At 36.4% G+C, this 20,761-nt stretch overlaps 1 protein-coding gene across 8 annotated transcripts in view; it reads right to left on the reverse strand.

Annotated features, from left to right (window-relative positions):
- LOC115224461 (RIMS-binding protein 2) overlaps positions 1-20,761 on the reverse strand; it is a 595,300-nt gene that overhangs the window by 86,719 nt on the left and 487,820 nt on the right. For all 8 annotated transcript variants that reach the window (XM_036513377.1, XM_036513379.1, XM_036513378.1 and 5 more), the window contains 2 exons: positions 17,133-17,333; positions 3,527-3,602 (listed from right to left, as the gene is read on the reverse strand). In XM_036513377.1, the coding sequence (XP_036369270.1) occupies positions 3,527-3,602; positions 17,133-17,333 (277 nt within the window). The remainder of the gene's footprint in view (positions 1-3,526; positions 3,603-17,132; positions 17,334-20,761) is intronic.

A 20,761-nucleotide genomic window follows, 5' to 3' on the forward strand; every position in this document is an offset into this window, starting at 1 on the left:
CCATGCAAACATGGAAACAGGGCATTAAATGATATGATGATAAGACCCCCTTTGGTCATGAATGGCCATGGGATTACACCTAGAAAATTACCCTCTGAAGCACAAGTCCAGGCAAAGTTGTTTATGGGAAGACTAGCAGTCGCTCATGCATACCAGCCACCCCTCTCCATACCATTGGTGTTATCCAAGGGAAAGGTGAAAGACTGATACAGCTTGGCCCCAGTGATGTTGCAAATCATTTCTACAGCTGAGTGAACTGGAGCAATGTGAAATAAAGTGACTTGCTCAAGAACACAACACACAGCAGAATCTGGGGATTGAACTCACTACCTTATGATTGTGAGTCTGATGCTCTAACCACTGAGCCATGTGCCTTCATCGCATAGACAGACAGACACACACACAACAATCTCCATTTACCCAAATTCTTTACAAAGTATTGGTTAGCCTAGAGGTATAGAAGAGTTACCTAAGGTGCCAGAAAGTGGGGCTGTTCCCCCCAAATTATATGGTTGCAGAGCCAACTCTGCCAAACAGCCAAACCAGCACACACACACACACACAACACACACACACACACAAGTGAGTACACGTATAAACACATCTATATTCATGCACACACACACATACAACATGTCACTGGGGAGATAGAACAAGAATATCTAAACAAAATTACATCAACATGCATCTCCTGCAATATTCCGAATCAATCAATTAATCAATACATCTATTAATCTATCGAGTTAAAATAACCGATTACGTGAGTTCTGAAGAGCCAAGATTTACTGGCAAACTGCTCTATGCTGTGGTACTCAACTAGAAATTTATGGTAAAATACAAACCAGAGCAACTGCTCTGCTACTGCTGCTACAACTGATTTACCTCATAGATTTTGACAAAGTGTGGAAAAGCAAACTTCAGGGTCAGATTTCTGGTGGACATCTGCTTTAAGCACCCCATATAACTCCCTTATAACTATTTAATTTTTTGGAATGTTCAAAAATTTTTTGTGAAGTTGCTTTCTACACACAGGAATTCATACAATTAGGCAAAAAAAAAAAAAAAAAAATTTCTACGTGTGATTTAACCCTTTAGTGTTCAGATTATTCTGTCAAATGTGATGTTTGATTATTTAAAATGGTTTGAATTAATCCTGCATTATCTTGTAGTTTAGGGATTTCAGTGAAGTGATTTTTTTAGTTTTAGAACGACATGGTAGGGGTGAGGTGAGAGGCCAGATCTGGTCAGTTTCGATATAAAACAGGCTAAATATTTTGTCCGGATATGGCCGGTTTGAATGCTAAAGGGTTAAGGGTGATCTAGCTGTTATTTTTAGCACATCTCATAACCACCTGATACCTTCCTTGTTTCTTTGTCACTCTGACATGTATTGGTGTTTTTCTATAGGCGCAGGAGTGGCTGTGTGGTAAGTAGCTTGCTTACCAACCACATGGTTCCGGGTTCAGTCCCACTGCGTGGCACCTTGGACAAGTATCTTCTACTGTAGCCTCGGGCCGACCAAAGCCTTGTGAGTGGATTTGGTAGACGGAAACTGAAAGAAGCCCATCGTATATGTATATATATATATATGTGTGTGTATGTTTGTGTGTCTGTGTTTGTCCCCCCAACATCGCTTGACAACCGATGCTGGTGTGTTTAAGAGACCGATAGAATAAGTACTAGGCTTATTCTAGAATAAGTCCTGGGGTCGATTTGCTCGACTAAAGGCGGTGCTCCAACATGGCCACAGTCAAATGACTGAAACAAGTAAAAGAGTATACTTTTCTCCCCCTAAACCCATTTACTGGAATGAGGATGCCTCTAAGGGTGATCCATTGCTGGGATTTAAGCAAAACATTTGGACTCCCTGTATTTTAAACTCTGATTTTAAAAGATTTGAGAGTGGAACTTTTGGGATTTCTGGGGTAGAGGAGGTGTATTAAAAATTGTTTAATTTGTTTCTCATCATTGTATGGATTCCCATGTGTAGAACACAAATTTGCAAGAATTTTCTGAAAATTCCAAAAGTTAAAAAGTTACAACAGGTTATATGGGGTGCTTACACCAGAATTCCACCAGACAGGTGCCAGACGGGGCTGCTAGACGGCCACAGACGGATGGTGCTTTTTACGTGCCACCGGCACAAATTAAACCCTCAAACTAATCACATGACTTCCAAGTATTCACCCCAGTCAATGTCAGTGATGCTCTTAATCTGTTGATCCATTAGATCCCAGTGATCTGTCATTTCTCAAACTCTCTTAATCCTATACTAATCATCATTATCTCTCAATCATAAGTTCCATCTTCGGTTGATAGCAAATGTTGCCACTACACCATTCAGCAATGAAGGAAATTTAGGCCTGGCTGTCTGGTTAAGAGACTTGTTCTGCAACCACATGGTTTCGGGTTCAGTCCTACTGCGTGGCACCTTAGGCCAACCAATGTTTTGTGAGTGAATTTGAAAGATGGAAATTGTGTGGAACCCCATCATATGTGTGAGTGTGTATAAAAGTGAATTTGGAGGGATGTATTATCTTGGCAGGGCCCTTAGCCATAAATAGGCTAAAATTCAAACGAATCCTGAGATATCTTAAAGAAAATTTGTTTTGCATATTCACAAAAATAATCATAATTGGAAACATAATTATTTAAAAGTTCTTGTGGTTCCGTTAACCATTTTAGTACCAGCCTGCCTGAGACTACCCTTGCTTCTATATCAAAAAACTTCCTGCTTTAAATTGATCTAAATTAAAACATTTCATAAAAATTTTCTGTTGATTTATGCTTCAAACACCAGCCGAATAATGACAAAATTATTTCACTAAATTCTTCATTATTTTAAAATTTAATTAAAACAAAGGTAGGGCATTTCAACAGAAATATTACAAAAGGATTAGGAACTTTTCATATAACTCAGTCAATAAAATATTAGCATTAGTAGTAGTAGTAATAACAGCAGCAGCAGTTAAGGTAGTAGCAGCAGCTGTAGTAGAAGCAAAAGTATTATTAGTAGTATTATTAGCAGGAATGAGAAGTATTTTATTAACAATTTATGTTAATTGTTACAAATATATTTAACTGTGAGGGGGGTGCTGAGAAGTTTCTGGCTTTAAGGGTTTTGTGAGAGGTCTGGTTGAAGGCCCAACCTCCTCATTTCTTTCACAGAGCTTAGGAAACCTGAAGGACTGGCACAATAAGTGTGTGAATCTGAGAGGGGAATATATTGGATAAAATCGTATTTAACTGGTTCTCCTGTATTATTTTTTTTACCCAAAGCCAGGAACTTTTCAGCCCCTCCTTGTATTCAACAACTGCTTAAAAAAAAAAACAAATTATAAAATTTCCATATCTCTCACAATTATTCAGACATGCATACGTTACATATTTACATACGATACATGGTGCATCGTTATAATTACTAATCAATCTTACCAGCAAGAGAGATGGTGGACAGTATCATGGAGTTTTTTTGAACAAAGGCATTAACCAAAAAAAAAAAAAAAAAAGATTATGAAACATTTACCTGGAACTTTTTCAACAAAATTGGATGGAACAAGACCCTTACTTCCATTAATCAGTTCTCCTTCAAAAAATCCATCCTAGAGGAATAATATAAAGAAAAAGAAAAAAGTTTAGAGCTACAAAATATAACCAACATGAAACCAAGTGAAAGAAATAAATTACGATGTGGAACATGATTTTGGTCCTCAAATAGCATCTGTTCTTTCCTATTTGCTGACCCCAAGAAAGTGTGAAAAATGGCTAGTATTTCCTTCAAACTTTGATTTTGTTTTATTTCTTCAAACCCCAAAGAATCCCTCTCAGCACATGGCAGTGATGCTCTCCCACTATTTCTGCTCATCATCAGAATGTCACTAACGGACATGCTCAACTGGTTATGGTCAAGCAACTGATAAACAAATCTGTGGTATTGAGCAGAATATTTGCTATAATGATATTTCTGCTTTAACAACTCAGCACTGAATCTGTTTGAAATGTAATGGAAAATTGGTCAGTTTGAAAGCGTTGATGTCCAAGTTGCAAAAGCAAAGTTTGAAGGGGAAAGTAGTCATTTCCTTTGATTTCTAGATAGAAGCAAAGAGAAAACAACATTTTATAACCAAAGATAAAGATTAAAAAAAAAACAAAAAACACCTAAATTTTGTTACATAGTGTTATTAAAACAGAAGACATTTGATCAAAAAAAAAATGTTAGTCAAAATATTAGGAGTCTTCCTAAGTCAGAAACCACAATTAGTTTTTAAATATTTACCGTTCAAGGAGAGGGTTGAAATGCCGCCACTGTCATTTGGAAAGGGACCGGCATGAAATGCCAGAAATCCCCTTCTCTTCATGGCATGCAATCTTATCTTATTTCACAAATGTCATTTCAGAAGATGCCATTCTCAGATTGTAACCTAGCTACCTAGCTACTTTGTCATCCTTGCAGTCTTGGCAGAGTTTTTAAACAAGAATTAGCATTGATGTTATCAATTCATGACTATTTATAAAGCTACAACATCGTCTTCCTCTCAATATCTCGGTGATCTTGGTGAACAGTTACTGTTAATCACTAGAAAGTGGATTGGAGAAATCAAAATATCAGTGTACCAGATTAAATGCCTTGTGGTGGTATTTAGCTATTCAAAGTTCAAATCCCTTGATTTCCCTTTTCACTGACTTATGGATATTTTTTTCTTTACTTGTTTCAGTCATTTGACCACAGCCATGCTGGAGCACTGCCTTAAAGGGTTTTAGTCGAAGAGATTGACCCCAGGACTCATTCTTTGTAAGCCTAGTACTTATTCTATCAGTCTCTTTTGCCAAACTGCTAGGTTACAGGGACAGCAAATTTGTGGAGAGGTATTAAGTCAATTACATTGACCCCAGTACTCAACTGGTATTTAATTCATCAACCTCAAGAAGATGAAAAGCAAATTTGACCTAGGTGGAATTTGAACTCCAAATGTAAAGACATGAAATGCTACTAAGCATTTTGTCTGGTGTGCTAACTATTCTGCCAGCTTGCCATATTCTAAAGAAATCTGTAATAATCCTTTCTACTATAGACACAAGGCCTGATATTTTGGGGGAGGGGACCAGTTGATTACATCAACCCCAGTGCATAACTGGTACTTAATTTATCAACCCCAAAAGGATGAATGGCAAAGTCGACCCCGGCGGTTTTGAGTACTTTGGGTACTCAAATCTATTTTTGTAATTTTCAAGATTGTTTTGGGGTTTCCTGAATGATCCTACAATGTACCTATAATGTACCTAAAACCAAAAACTGCCAACCAATAACCTTGACTAACCCATACCGGCACAGAAAAAGCAGACATAAAAATAACGTTGAAGATGTTCTTATATGTGCCATGAGTAAAAAATGGTTTGGAATCACTGCTTTACATTATTCAGTGTGTATTCATTTATTGATTGCTTCACACACACACAAACATGCGCTATCTTGAAACCTGAATATATTAATATATTTCCTTAATTATCACTACAAATTATGATGGATGGCCAAGTGGACAGAGTATCAGACACTTTAATCAAAAGCTGACAGTTTGTACTCCACTACTTTGAGTTGCTCTTCGTCTCTGTGCTCTTCACCGCTTCTTCTGTAGTTAAATGTGGCTCTAACAGACTAGATATATACCACAGGGTGCATAGTAATAGAGATGGTAATTCAGCTTTTAATCTGCCATACACTACTAGCCTGATACATAGAAAGGTTGAACCGCTTAGTGATTCAAGATGTAAACTGGAAATAGGAAAAGAGTCACAAATTTACACTTAATCTCCTATGCATTGCTTCATAGTCTTTTAGCTATGGAACATCACTTCTCAATGAAATGAATTGATGATGATGATGATAATAATGATAATGATAATTCTTTCTACTATAGGCAAAGGTCCTGAAATTTGAGGGGAGGGGACTAAATGATTACACAAGTACTTAATTTATTGACCTTGAAAAAAATGAAAGGCAAAGTCGACCTCAGCAGAATTTGAACTCAGAAGATAGCAATACATACACACTGAAGCACTCCGTCGGTTACAACGACGAGGGTTCCGGTTGATCCGAATCAACGGAACAGCCTGCTCCTGAAATTAACGTGTAAGTGGCTGAGCACTCCACAGACATGTGTACCCTCAACGCAGTTCTCAGGGGATATTCAGTGTGACACAGAGAGTGACAAGGCCGGCCCTTTGAAATACAGGTACAACAGAAACAGGAAGTAAGAGTGAGAGAAAGTTGTGGTGAAAGAGTACAGCAGGGATCACCACCATCCCCTGCCGGAGACTCGTGGAGCTTTAGGTGTTTTCGCTCAATAAACACTCACAACGCCAGGTCTGGGAATCGAAACCGCGAGTCCGCTGCCCTAACCACTGGGCCATTGCGCCTCCACACATACATACACAAATACATACATACAAACAAACAAACACAAATACCTTGTTGTTGATGCTGAAATTCCAAAGAAGGAGTCTTAAATCTAGGTTAGAAACTGGTGCTAACTCTATTGGCAAGAAATCTTGAAATAAAACTGACTGACATACATAAACTGTCCTTTGAAATTTATATTTTAATATAAGTGAGAAGCAAGTTCTGTGACTTGAAAGCTAAGAGTTTCAGTCAAATGTGCTAACCAAAGCTATAGGCACCCGATGCATTGAGTTCTGTTTATCTCATTAGTATAAACAATCCATTTTGTTTTAAACTTCTTGGACTCTGAAATGCTTTATCTGTGACAATTTCATCTCAATCGAAGGAGAGGGGCTTTCTCCGTCTGGGTTGTGGATCCGTGGAATAAGCTGCTGGACAAGATAGTGAAGATGCCGACGACCGATCGGTTCAAAGTCTCTCTTGACCAGAAATGGCCTGAACTCTTTGCATGAACACCCTCCCTGTACCTAACTCCATGTCCCCCTACATGGCCTTGCTTTTTGCTTTTTGAGCCAAAAAATTAACTTAACTTAACTTAAAAAAGGTTCCAGGGTAGAAATATTAAAATTCATCCTGGAAGTATTAAAAGGATTCATTTATAAAACTTCATAAGCTTTGGATTATTCCAGAGTTTTATTTTACGATGCAGAAACCAGAGATGGAACCTAACAAACAAGATCAATGGATCAATGTTCTCAAGAAAGCATTATGCCTGGAATAATGTGCAAAAATCATAAAAATGGAAAAAACAAATTAAATAATAACAAAAACAACTAACGGACATTGTCAAAATTACAGACTGGACAGGTTGAGAGGATCAGTGGCAATAAATGGAGCTAAAAAAAAAAGGGGGTCAAGAGGCTGGATTCTGGGAGATTGTAAAAGAGACAGGAGGACAGCAAACAAGATGGAAGGATGAACTGGAGTGATTAGACAAAAACTGGATACCTAGCACCCGAAACCGAAAGTGATAGAGAAATAAGAAAGAAAGACCTTTACCCAATAATGGGAAATCAATAACTGAGACTTTGACTGATTGATTGATTGATATCTATTTTCTATTTCTCAAAGAAAATGTGACTGCCTGTAATCTTTTTTAGATGCTTTGTAATTGTGTTAATTCATGTGAAACATCTGAAGCGAAGCCTGAGAATCGGTGATGCAGTAGAATGCTTTGTTGATGTTGATGTTGTTGCTGTTGTTGTTTTATGGTCTTTCTCATAAATGATATTAGCAGACAACAAACAGGTAAAAACTATGTAAATTCTCAGTTACCAGACATTTCAAACATTTCTACGCACCATCATATTATTATTATCATTATTATTATTATTATTATTAATTCTAATATTATTACTGTTGTTGTTGTTGGTTCTGCTGCTGCCGTTTTCCTAATACTTCGGTAAGTGCTGACTGAAAAACAGACAGACTTGTGGCACTGTTAAAGTTGGAGAAGAAAAAAAAAAATATCTTTGATGAAAAATTCAGGAAGTTAAAAAAACAATAAATAATTACAGCTTCATTGATACATCAAAGTCATACAACCTTTGCACCTTTATATACCTGTGTCTCATCCCCACCCCCACTACAACTTCCAACAATTTCTGGTTGTCTGCTTTAATTGATTGTGTGCTTTCTCACCACCCAAATTAAATCCATTTGATCTATCCACTAAACCTTTTCCCTTGTATCATATTTTTTTATTGTCTAAAAATCCAGATCTCAACTCTAAATATTTCATCAAAACTGCTTCCATAAATTAAATCTCAGTGAAACTCTTTCATTGCCGCTATTTGTTTCCAGGTTTGCTTATCCTGCAAAGTCTCAAATTTAATGTTCATCATCAATTTTTTTCTCTTTTAACATCCACTTTTTCATGCTTGCATGGTTCGAAATGTGTTTATTGAGGCAGATTTTCTACATCTGGATGCCTTTCCTTTTGCCAACCCTCATCTGTTTCCTAGCAACGGAATATTTTCCCATGGCCAAACATGTTTTTGCAGGACATTGGAAATGAGAGATCATCATCATCATCATCGTTTAGCGTCTGCTTTCTATGCTGGCATGGGTTGGACGGTACAACTGGGGTCTGGGAAGCCAGAAGGCTGCACCAGGCCCAGTCTGATCTGGCAATGTTTCTACAGCTGGATGCCCTTCCTAACGCCAACCACTCCGTGAGTGTAGTGGGTGCTTTTTACGTGCCACCTGCACTGGTGCCAGGCGAGGCTGGCATTGGCCACGGTCGGATTGGTGCATTTTACGTGCCACCTGCACGGAAGCCAGTCGAGGCGGCGCTGGCTTCGGTCACGATTTGGATAGTGCTTTTTACGTGCTACCGACACGGAAGCCAGTCGAGGTGGCGCTGGCATCGGCCACGATTCGGATAGTGCTTTTTACGTATCTCCAGTCCAGGGGTCCTGGCATCAATAATAATAATAATAATAATTACTTTAAAAGTATTTTTTAAAGAGTCTTTTGATATATTTTAGATCCTGGAAACAAAAAAGACAGGATTTCCAATATACATAGAACCGACCATTCTTTTTTTTCGTCTCCAAAATCTTTATATTTTATAATGGATTATGTAAAGGTACAACATCTATAACTTCAGTGTCCATTAACAATTACACAATAATCAATATACCCATTTTCTGTAATGGTTTATTGTATGGTTCTTAAAAACCATTCCAGAATTTATTGTTCTTCTTTTTCCAATTTTTATTCATTCGGACACAGACAACAATATAATGGAAATATAAGTTTCCATTTTCAAATTATTTCATTATTTGTAAACCAATTCTATTCCATACATTAGAAGACAATAAATGAACAAACAAATAAATAAATAAATAAATAGATGAAGGAAAACATAAAAAATAAAAAGTCAGGAAGAAAAAAATTGGAAGCAGAAACTAGAACTGAACAAGTGGTGAACAAATGGATGACAATAAGTGGAACAATGGTAATATAGAACTGAAAGAGATAAAGCCAGACACTTCTGAGCTTCAAGTAAAAACATTACAATTTCAAGCATTATCTTCTGGCTAACAACATTTTTTTAAGTGGTATGGTAGCATCGGGAACATTTTCTCAAGATCACAATATAGACTTCATTGCAGCCATTTACACTTGACAGTTGAAAAAGTATGATAGATAAATTAATGTGTGTATTTTTTAAATTTATTTTTATTTATTTATTTAGTTTCAGCTCACAAGCTGTGGCCATGCTGGTGCACCGCCATTTGTGTATGTATATATATATATATACATACACATATACATACATACACGCACATATATATACATACGTGCGCGCACACACACACTATATTTACGGGGTGCGATGGGTAAATTGTCGCCATTTTATGTTTTTAATTTCGCGCATGCACAATGTTTGTTTTTGATTTTGTTGACTACACAGTATTGTAGGGTCAGTTGGGTACTGTTTGTGAGAAAAACAGCACCATGATACAATAGGCTCTGCCAGAAATTTGGAAATGACATGCTGTACTGCTTGGCATTCATGCTGGAAGCTCCAATACAAATATTTCAGAGTGTTTGGGTGTCAATCTGAGGACATGTACCAAGAGTGATAAAAACCAAACATCCAGTCAACATCATGATGTTTGGAGTGATCACTAGTGTTGGCAACATTATGCCTCCATTCATCTTCCCACACAGCCTCACACTCAACACAGAGGCCTACATCAAGTGCCTGGAGGAGGTAGTGTTGCCCTGGGTCATGAGTGTGGCTGCTGGAGGACCCTATATCTGGCAACAGGACTCTGCACCATGCCACACAAGCAGGAGAACCTAGTCATGGCTGTCAAACAATTTCTGCGACCACATCATTCCTAACATCTGACCACCTAATTCCCCAGACTACAAACCCCTTGATTATTATGTGAGGGGTGCAATTGGTCACCATGACAGAAAGGTACCAAAGAAAAAATGGTACAAGGACTTTCTAGAGAAATCCTTTGGCACCTTCCACATTGATCACCACCAGCTGTCTGTTCTTGCTGCTGCTGATGAAGCTTGGTATTTCACTGTCCATCAAGCAACAGCCTTCTATGAAGACATTCACAGGACCATCCTTGCAGACAAGAGAAAAAGGAGGGAAAAAGGACAAGGTCTCTGCTCAGTGTGTGCCATGTCTTCTGATACCTGATCAAAAGTGCACAAGGTTGATTCATCTCAAGGGAAAATCTGACAATGTCTGAAGCAGATCCAGCTGGTTTTCTTGAACCTTTACTCAGCCAGGATGAGAGCTGGGTTCATGACTTTGAGCCACAGACGAAGAGAATCCCTGTACTGGAAATACTCCTCTTCACCTGCTCCAACCAGCCCAGACCAGTCTACTTTTCCATGCAGCCTCTGTGGTCTTGTCTGTTCATATTGACACGGATTCCTTGGGTACCAGCAAGCTTGCAACAGATGTGGACACAACCCTCCATAAATCTTTGCTTGCAAAGCCAAGGCAAGAAGAGGATACATACATACATATATATATATATATATATATATATATGTATGTCTTTGAAAGAACTTTTCTTCACCCATTTCCTTCTGGTCATTCAAAATGTGACCGCGTGTGTACCGTTGGCGATTTTCTTCCCTCTGTCTTTCCTTCTCCTATGTTTCCGACGAAGAGCTCCGCTCGAAACGTTAAACCCTCCTTCTTTCCTGAGCGCCCAATAATGCTATATTTGTTCCACGTCCTCGCGTTGTTGTGTTTTTTGGGTGCTTTCTTGTTTGGATTAACTATATATATATATGTGTATATATATCTTTTGCCCGTACATTCTAACCAACTAGCCAGGCTATATATTTCTCATTATCATTTTCGAACTTGTCTGCATTCACGAGTTCTGGATGAAAAGAGCAGGAAATCGTATATCTTGCTGTTATTTAAAAAAAAATTTTTATCTTCACTATAAGAGACCTTAAGAAATATGTTTTCTTTCAGCTGACAGGAGCGAAAGTAGAAAAAAGGTGGAGAGCGAAAGAGAGAGAGGAGGGAAAGGAGAAAGGAGAGAGACTGAGGTGTGTAAAGCAATGAAGTAAGAGAGCAATGACACCAAGAAATATTGTGGTTGGTATGTAAAAATAGACATACTTCACATTGAGATGTCTAGACTTGAGTCAGGATAGAGAGAGAGACTAGAGTGATAATACAATTAAAAAAAAAAAAGATACAAACAACAATAACAAATTCAAGCAATAATTAGCAATCGTTCTTTCAAATATAAAACATATGACTTTAACGATAAAATGATAATTATTTTTTTTCTTCTGTAGCTACCAGACAATATCTGTTTACCTAGTTGCCAGTGTCTCTCCTATTTTGTGCTTATGCATGCACACACACACACACACACAGGCACAGACACACACACACAGAGACACAGACATACACACATGGTGCAGGAGAGGCTGTATGGTAAAAAGTTTGCTTCTGAACCACATAGTTCTGGGTTCAGTCCCACTGTGTGTCACCTTAAGCAAGTGTTGTGTTTTCTACTATACAAGGGTTGGCTGAAAAGCTAATAGGCTGACAAAAATACTTCCATGAAACGTGATTAAATGAGGTTTATTTCTCAGCATAGACCCCATTGCAGTTCACACACTTCTCCCATCGGTGTTGCAGTGCTTGGATCCCATTGGTGAAGAAGCTTTCATCTTGTTGGTCAAAAAAGGTCATCAACAGTAGATATGATGTCATCATCACTGAGATACTGGTTTCTGCCAGCTCACCGCAGATGAAATACCTATTTCTTTACTACCCACAAGGGGCTAAACACAGAGGGGACAAACAAGGACAGACAAATGGATTAAGTCGATTACATCGACCCCCCCAGTGCGTAACTGGTACTTATTTAATCGACCCCGAAAGGATGAAAAGCCAAGTCGACCTCGGCGGAATTTGAACTCAGAACATAGCGGCAAACGAAATACCGCTGAGCATTTCACCTGGCGTGCTAACGTTTCTGCCAGATGACCACCTCATGTGCTTTTATGTATTACCAGCCTGGACACCATTTACATGACACCAGCATCAACCATGACCAGGATTTCACTTGGCTTGACGAATCTTCTCAAACATATATATTTGTATGTATGTATATACATATCTGTATGTGTATGAGTTTGTCCCCCCCCCACCACCGCCACTTAACAACTGGTGTTGGTCTGTTTACATCCCTGTAACTTAGCAGTTCAGCAAGAGAGACCAATAAGTACCAGACTTGAAAATATGTTCACAGTGGGAGGAAAAGAGAAAGTGCATGAGAGAGTCAGACCAATATATATATATATATATAGATATATTCACACACATATATACATACACAGTGTGTGTGTGTGCATGAGAGAGAGAAAGAGAGAAACAAAAGATATACATTATATATACATATTATATATACATATAATATATATATACATATATATATATATACATATATATATAATACATAATATATATATACATATATATTATATATAGATATATATATAATATATATATAATTATATATAATATATATATATATATATATATATATTATATAATATATAATAATCTATATATATATATATAGAAGAGAGAGAGAGAGAGAGAGAGAGAGAGAGAGAGAGGGAGGGAGAGAGCAAATAAAGATTTGATTTTACGTTTTGCAAATTGCAGCATTTTCCCATTCCCATCTGAATACTTGTTGTTTTTCTTCTTTTTTTTTCCGCCATAATCACAAACAGGATATTACTTTACATATTAATATTTTTATATTAATTCATTTCTGTATTCTTTCCCCAACCAGCAACGGCTGGCAGGTTCCTCGGTTTGTATAACGCATATAAATTATCAGAACAAATATTTTCCATGAAAGAACGAACATGCTCTCACACCAACACCTCGATTGTAATCAGACAACTGGAACGCTGTTCTAATAGAAAGCAATGAGATGACTGCAATCTAATTGTTCTAATAGATTACAGTGAGATGAGTGGAATGTAATATTTCTAAAAGATTACAATGAAAGGACAAAAACCTAATCATTCTAATAGATTGGATAAGACTAGACTGGACTGGACTGGACTGGACTGGACATGTTCAGTCCACTGTAGGATGAAGGGCTCAGCATTTTACCTCCACCAATCAAGGTCTGATGTGGAGGCTCTGAATTTGAGCTTGAGATCATACTGGTTTGATGAGCCTACTCTGCCACCTTTGGATAGACACGGCTTGGCAAAGGGGTTTGAATTTGGGGGCTAGATGTGACTGGTTTAAATGCTAAAGGGTTATATTTATATCTAGATCGCCATGTTGATTCACTAGCTTCTGCACGCATTTTTTTTCTCTCCTTGTTTCTTTCCGTGTTTCTTTTCTGTGTATCTTTCTGTTGAAGAGCATAGGCTCGAAACGTAAAAGACTTGTTTTATTTATATTCCTGAGCGCCATACTAATACAATTGTTTGTTTGTATTCCACCTGCCTTCGTCTTTTGTTTATTTTCATAAAGCTTCCCATTATATTTATATCTATTTTGTCTCCTGTGGAGGAGGTAACATGGGTTTTGAAAACTGATGATTGAGACATGGGATGAAGTGGTGAAGCATGACCTTTGAACACTGGGCTTCACAGAGGCAATGATAGGAGACTGAGACCTTTGAAACCATGTAGTTGCTCCCCAACTACATGGTTTCAAATTTAGTCTTACAGCATCACACCTTGGGCAAGTGCCTTCTCCTATAGCTCCTGGCTGACCAAAGCCTCATCATTGGATTTGGTAGATGGAAACTGGGCAGAAGCATATCACCATCATTTAACCCTTTAGTGTTCGCATTATTCTGCCAAAATTAATACTTTTTTTAACCAAATTGTTTTGAACTAATCTAGCATTAATCTTGTAGCTATGAAATTTTGATGAGGTAGCTGTTAATTTTTAAAACGATATTGTAGGGTTGGTGTGAGAGACCAGATCTGGCCAGTTTGAACATAAAACAAGCAGAATACTTTTGGCCGGATATGGCCGGTTTAAATGCTAAAGGGTTAACATCCATTTTCCATGCTGGCATATGTTGGGTGGCTTAACAGTAGCTGGCAAACTAGTAGACTGTGCCAAGGTCTACAATCTGCATGTGTGTGTGTGTGTGTGTGTGTAAATATATAACTAGCTAGCTAGCTAGACACATAACAAACATAAATATAAATGAAGATTGGTGACAAATTGTATTGGCCCTTGTCTTTCCTTTGGATAATACAAGTTGCAAAGAGAGGGAAGAATTACAAGCAAGGGCAACAACTGATCTTCCATAAAAATAAACCAGAAGATCCTTGCTTAATTCTTAAAATACTGCCGAAAATTGTCTAACTCAAAAACCTGGTCATGTAATGATTCAATTGCAGAACAGAAAAGAACAACAGAAGAAGAGACTAGAATTTTCTCTATTACATTAAAAAATTCCTTACTACCTACAAAATGAATGTAAACAAGGTTAGTACAATTCATGTGATATCATGCATTTTTTTTTGCTGATATGATACTGTGTTGTACAGGAGGGAGGAACTTCCTAAGTACACATCTATGGTTGTATATGAATACGGAAGCCAAATATTGTGATTATCTGATAGTGATTTGTTTCGCAATTCTGGAAACCTATAAGAAAATCTAAGAAAATTTAAAATGTTTTTCTCTTGATATATGTTGCTTGAGACTGTATCTTTTTAAAGTTCATTAAAATTATATCACTATAAAATTAATTATGGCATGAGTAGATTTTCATAAATATTGTAGATATTTTAAATTAAATTGTTTAATTATGTCCGCTAAGATTTTTCTTTACTTTTACACATTGTATATTTATATGACAATATATGCATGTCATAAAAAAATAATAATAATAATAATCTCAAAATCAGTTTTTGATGTCAAAGGAATATACCACTAACTAAATTAGATAAACTATATATAACTTCTTTTATGTTTTAACTTGCAATATCTTTTGTTAATAGAAAGTAAAACCTAAGTTTCTCTTGATTTATAGAACATTTTATCATATGACAGGTTACGTTAATTAATTTTACATATCTGTGCGTGTGTGCGTGCGCGTGTGTGTGAGTGCATACCTGTACACACACATGCACACGTATATGTATTAATATATATATATATATATATATATAAAGATATATGGCAGTGAAACTGCTGATGATATGTTGATATGTGTAGGGTTGAAAGAAATAAAGCTAGTATGATCCGCTGGATGTGTTATGTCAGTGTGTAAGCGCCCTGAGAGAAATGTTGGGCATAAGAAGCATCAGATGTGGCATGAAAGAGAGATGTATATATATATCTGTGTATGTGCATATATATATATATGTATTTTTGTGTATGTATGTATATATATATATATATATATATATATATATATGTATATATATGAGTATTTATTCATAAATGAGGCAGAAGAAATTCAAATACATCAGAGTATAGTCACAATGGCTGGCATAAATATTTATTAATTAGCGAAATGATAATCAGCGGAAATTAGAGTCTGATTCCTTCACTTGTTCAGGAGAGTTGATGTTACGATTGTTTAACCCAAGGTAAGCTGATCAAGTGGACCTAACATTAATGACATTCCAGCCAAGGCCATAATGTCTTTCATTCAGAGAGTGCATCTAGTATTATAGTATTTGAGGGATTTAGCTGTTCTTTCGAGCATGCCTGGTCCATTCACACCCTCTCCTCTGAATATCAGTAGCTCTATAGATCCTTTACAACACAAAGCTGTTCTGCCACACCACCGATAGTCTGTCCCCCACCTCTCAGATTCCATAGTCTTGTGAGCTGCATGGCAACATCACTAATGCTTGTGGCACAAAAAGGAATAAAAAGAAACCCAGTGCACTGCAAAGTGCTCAGTATTAGGAAAGGCATCTAGGCCAAAGCAGGCAATGGAGCACAATGCAGGCCTTGAACACATCACATCCTGTGAAACCCTCCTATCCAAAACCAGCATGGAGCATGGACATTAAATGACAATGATGATGATATTAATAGATGCAGTCATGGGTTTAGACAAGTGTCTGCTATGTGTGTGTGTGTGTGTGTATATATATATATATGTATGTGTGTGTATGTATGATGGTATATATACACACATATATACATATGTCAGGCTGACCAATACCATGTGAAATTTGGTAAATGGAAACTATAAAGAAGCCCATTGAGTTCGTATAATTATAGAGCTACTTAGATTGTTAAAATACATAAACAATAATAATGAAATTATTGTATACAGTGCTCAGGTGCACCACAACTTGTCAAAAGTGCATATAAAGCATATGCAGTAATGTAGAAATGTCTGGGAAGTGAACAGGGTATGAGTCAGATACATGCTTGTGTGTGTTTGGAGGGGAGAAAATCAGGTGTAGTGTTGGCGAATCTCAGGAAGCATGGAAGTTTTGAAGAATGCAGTGCTCCGACAGCTAACAAATGTAAACAAAGCTAAAAAGGATACAAAGATACAAAGTTAAATAAGTAAAGCATGTGATGGAAAAAGCACAGAAATACAAAAAAATTTTTAAATGCAACAATGAGAGAATGTGTACGATGAAAATAAATATGTCAATGAAAGGAATAGAAGAGGATCTCAAAAAAACTTAAACAAACCTCATCCATCTCTCCATTGATAAAAACGTAATCGCCTGAATTAAGGGCCAGTTCTGTTTCAGGGTTTTCGTTAGGTGAGAATTGGAAAGGATCATAGTTATACTTGGCAATGTACACCTGGACCTGGCCTGATCCAACCATTGCAGGTAAACGGCTGTCTGCTAGCAGACGTCCAGGTGGTTTACTCATGTTGTGAGGCGTCTGCAATAAAACATATAAAATGAATATAGAAATGAATAACTGTGAGATGCATACATTAAAGAATAATCAACAAAAACAGAATCATTCCTGAAACACAATACAAAATAAAAATATATATTTATGCATATATGTATATTTCTATATGTGTATCTATATGTATATATGTGTGTATATATACCATCATACATACACACACACATACATATATATATATATACACACACACACACACATATATATATATATATATCATCATCATCATCGAACGGACGTTAAACAATGATGATGATGATGATGATGATGATATATATGTGTGTGCATGTGTGTGTGTATATATATATGTATGTGTGTGTGTGTATGTATGATGGTATATATATATATATATATATATGTGTGTGTGTGTGTGAGAGTGTATATATATATATATATATATATATATACTGGGTCATCCCATAAATTATGTGGTTTTTTCAATTGCATGGACTAAAAGTCGGAGAGAGGATGGGATAAACTACCTGCATCAACTTGTTATAAAAGCAGGTAGTAATTTTACCATGTCCTTATTCTTAGTGCAAATTTCAAAGAGTGCAGTTCGATTTTAACAGTTATTTTCACAAAGCTATAATGGAAGTGTTAAAGGAACATATTTGGCATATTTTCCTTTATGAGTTCAATAAAAGCAACAATGCAACGGAAAGTGTGTGGAATTTTAATGCAGTATATGGGGATCGGACAATAAGCGTAAGTCAGTGTCAATGGTGGTTGCAGAAATTCCAAGCTGGAAACTCCAGCCTAGAAGACGAGCCTCATCTTGGAAGATCTGTAGAGCTTGACAAGGACGTCCTGCAAACCCTGGCGGAACAAAATTCCATCGTAACTATTGAGGAACTAGCAGAGAAGCATGGATTTGGTCATTCGATCATTCATCATCACCAGTACTAGAAGAAAAACTGCTTGGCTACATACAGCAAGGATGATATTTCAAGGGCTGGAGCAGTTTGAATGGGAAACGATGCCCCACCCACCATATTTGCTGACCCATCAAATTATCATTTATTCTGCAGTCTTCAAAACCATTTGGATGGAAAATATATGATTTCTGTAGACGAGACCAAGTCTACAGATAGATGGAAGAGCATTGTAGAAAATGAAGGTGAGTATATTTTAGATTAAAAAAGAACTTTGTTTATCTTAATTTTGAAAAATAAAAACCATATAAAAAAACCCGCATGATGGGACAAGTATATTAACCTATTGAGGTTTAAATCTAATTAAAAATAGCACAATGGAATATTCACAATACTAAAAGCTAAAATGTTTCAAATTGCAGGCACTCTTCCAAATCAATTATCCAATATGTTTGGTTCTATAAAGTTTCAGAAAAAGTGGAACAGAATTTATGTCTAAATGAGGGAATCACATCAGAGAATCTATTAATGTGTTTAAACTTTATGATCTAATGATAATATATGATTCCTTTATACATAACCAGCATCTGCTCAAACTAGCACTATAAGGTGGTGGTGGTGGGCTCTGTAATTATGGATCAGGATAAAATATAATCAGTGTTGCTATCTCTTAGGTAGTGTATAAATGAGGCAAGAACTGTTGAGTTTTTATACATAGCTTTAGAAAAGGAATTTACATGCGCTCTGTATCTCCTCTTAAAATCTACAGTGCTTCCTATATATATCTTAGTTTTTTGGTTATCTACTTTTACTGTACATTTATATACCACGTTCTTCCAAAGACATGAACTGACAAGTGGACATGATTCAGGGATTCTACAACTACATGTACTTTTAAAAACTGTTCTATCATTTCTATTAGTCTTTTTGTTTTTTACCTATTTTGGGGTGGGGGGATTATCAGGCTCTGTAACTACCAAAGGTTGACATGGATTAACATTATTAAACTTAGATTTACTTAAATTTATTATTCTAGATTTGTTATTATTACCTCGGCGACCATTAGCTACATTATTAGTGTTAGAGTCTTTATTCGATTGACATTTTATTTTACTTCTACTTATGGAAGCTATAACAGATCCGAGATTAGGCATTGCAGAGTAAGAGAATTTTATTGAAGATTTATCACAAATTGAATAATACTTGTGAAGCTTTGGAAGATTAGCTTTCAAGATTTTGAAAAACAACTTAAGTGAGTTTTTAACTCTAAGAGAAAAAGGTGAGACAAACCAAATTATTTTGTGTTTTCTAGAATTGGATTATTTAATCATGTTAGACTTTCCAGGATTAAAATGCTTATACTTATATTTTTATATTTATTACTAGGTTGTATTCCACTAGGTATGGTGTAATTATCAAACGGCTTATTTATACCTATGTTTATCAATACAGGGTTTGCACCTCTCCTTGTTTCTTTCTGTAGAAGAGCGTAGGCTCGAAACGTAAAAGACTTTTTCAATTCCCGAGCATTATACTAATACATCTGTTTGTTTTGTACACCACCTGTCTTCGTCTTGTGATTTTTTCTTGAATTCTCCCTACATACATACATATATACATATATATATATATATATATATATATATATAAAATAAATGGTTGACTAATCAATAAACTTTTGAGTGTCACACTGAATCATGCTAATTATTAACATAATGAAAGTCAATAAACACTTCTTAACCTGAATGTAATGCTGTTCAGCAGAAATACACACACACATGCATGCACACACATGCATGCACACACATGCATGCACACACTCATGCACACAACTGTAATAAGCTCACTGAATAGCTGAAATAATAAAGTGATATAGATGGAGTATATCTAATTGCCTGCATACAAATGTATGAGTGGATGTGCGTGGGTGTATGTACGTGTTTGTATGTATGTATATGCACGCGCGTATATGCACATGTAATCTAAGAATCCATAAGTCAGAAAAAGTAGTCACTTGTATATTTGTCAATAGAGTGAGTATATTAATGAGAGTATACTGTAGTGGATCTATAATACTGCATGTTTTGATTAATATATAAGTACCGTGTGTGTGTGTATTATATATATATATATATATATATACAGAAAAAGAGAGATAAGTGACTGCTTAGATAGCTGGATAGATACATACATACATACATACACAGAGAAATAGCTTGCTAAATGGATGGATGGATGGGTTGATAGATAGAGAAACAGGCAGGCAGATAGATAGAAAGTTAGTTAGATAGATAGACAGACAGACAGACAGACAGACAGACAGACAGATAGATAGATAGATAGATAGGTTATATGTAGAAAAATACAAACTGGGACAAGAACGCAAAACATTTAGAAGACGATACAAAAACCATGGACGGGACATTCGAAGCCTTCAATCTTCAGTCAAGAACCGGATCATCCTCGCAATTTCGGCTGATTAATCTTGAGATCGCTCCAATCCGGCCAGCCCCAAGGAAA

The sequence above is a fragment of the Octopus sinensis genome, linkage group LG25 (genome assembly GCF_006345805.1).
Source record: "Octopus sinensis linkage group LG25, ASM634580v1, whole genome shotgun sequence".
Lineage (NCBI taxonomy): Eukaryota > Metazoa > Mollusca > Cephalopoda > Octopoda > Octopodidae > Octopus > Octopus sinensis.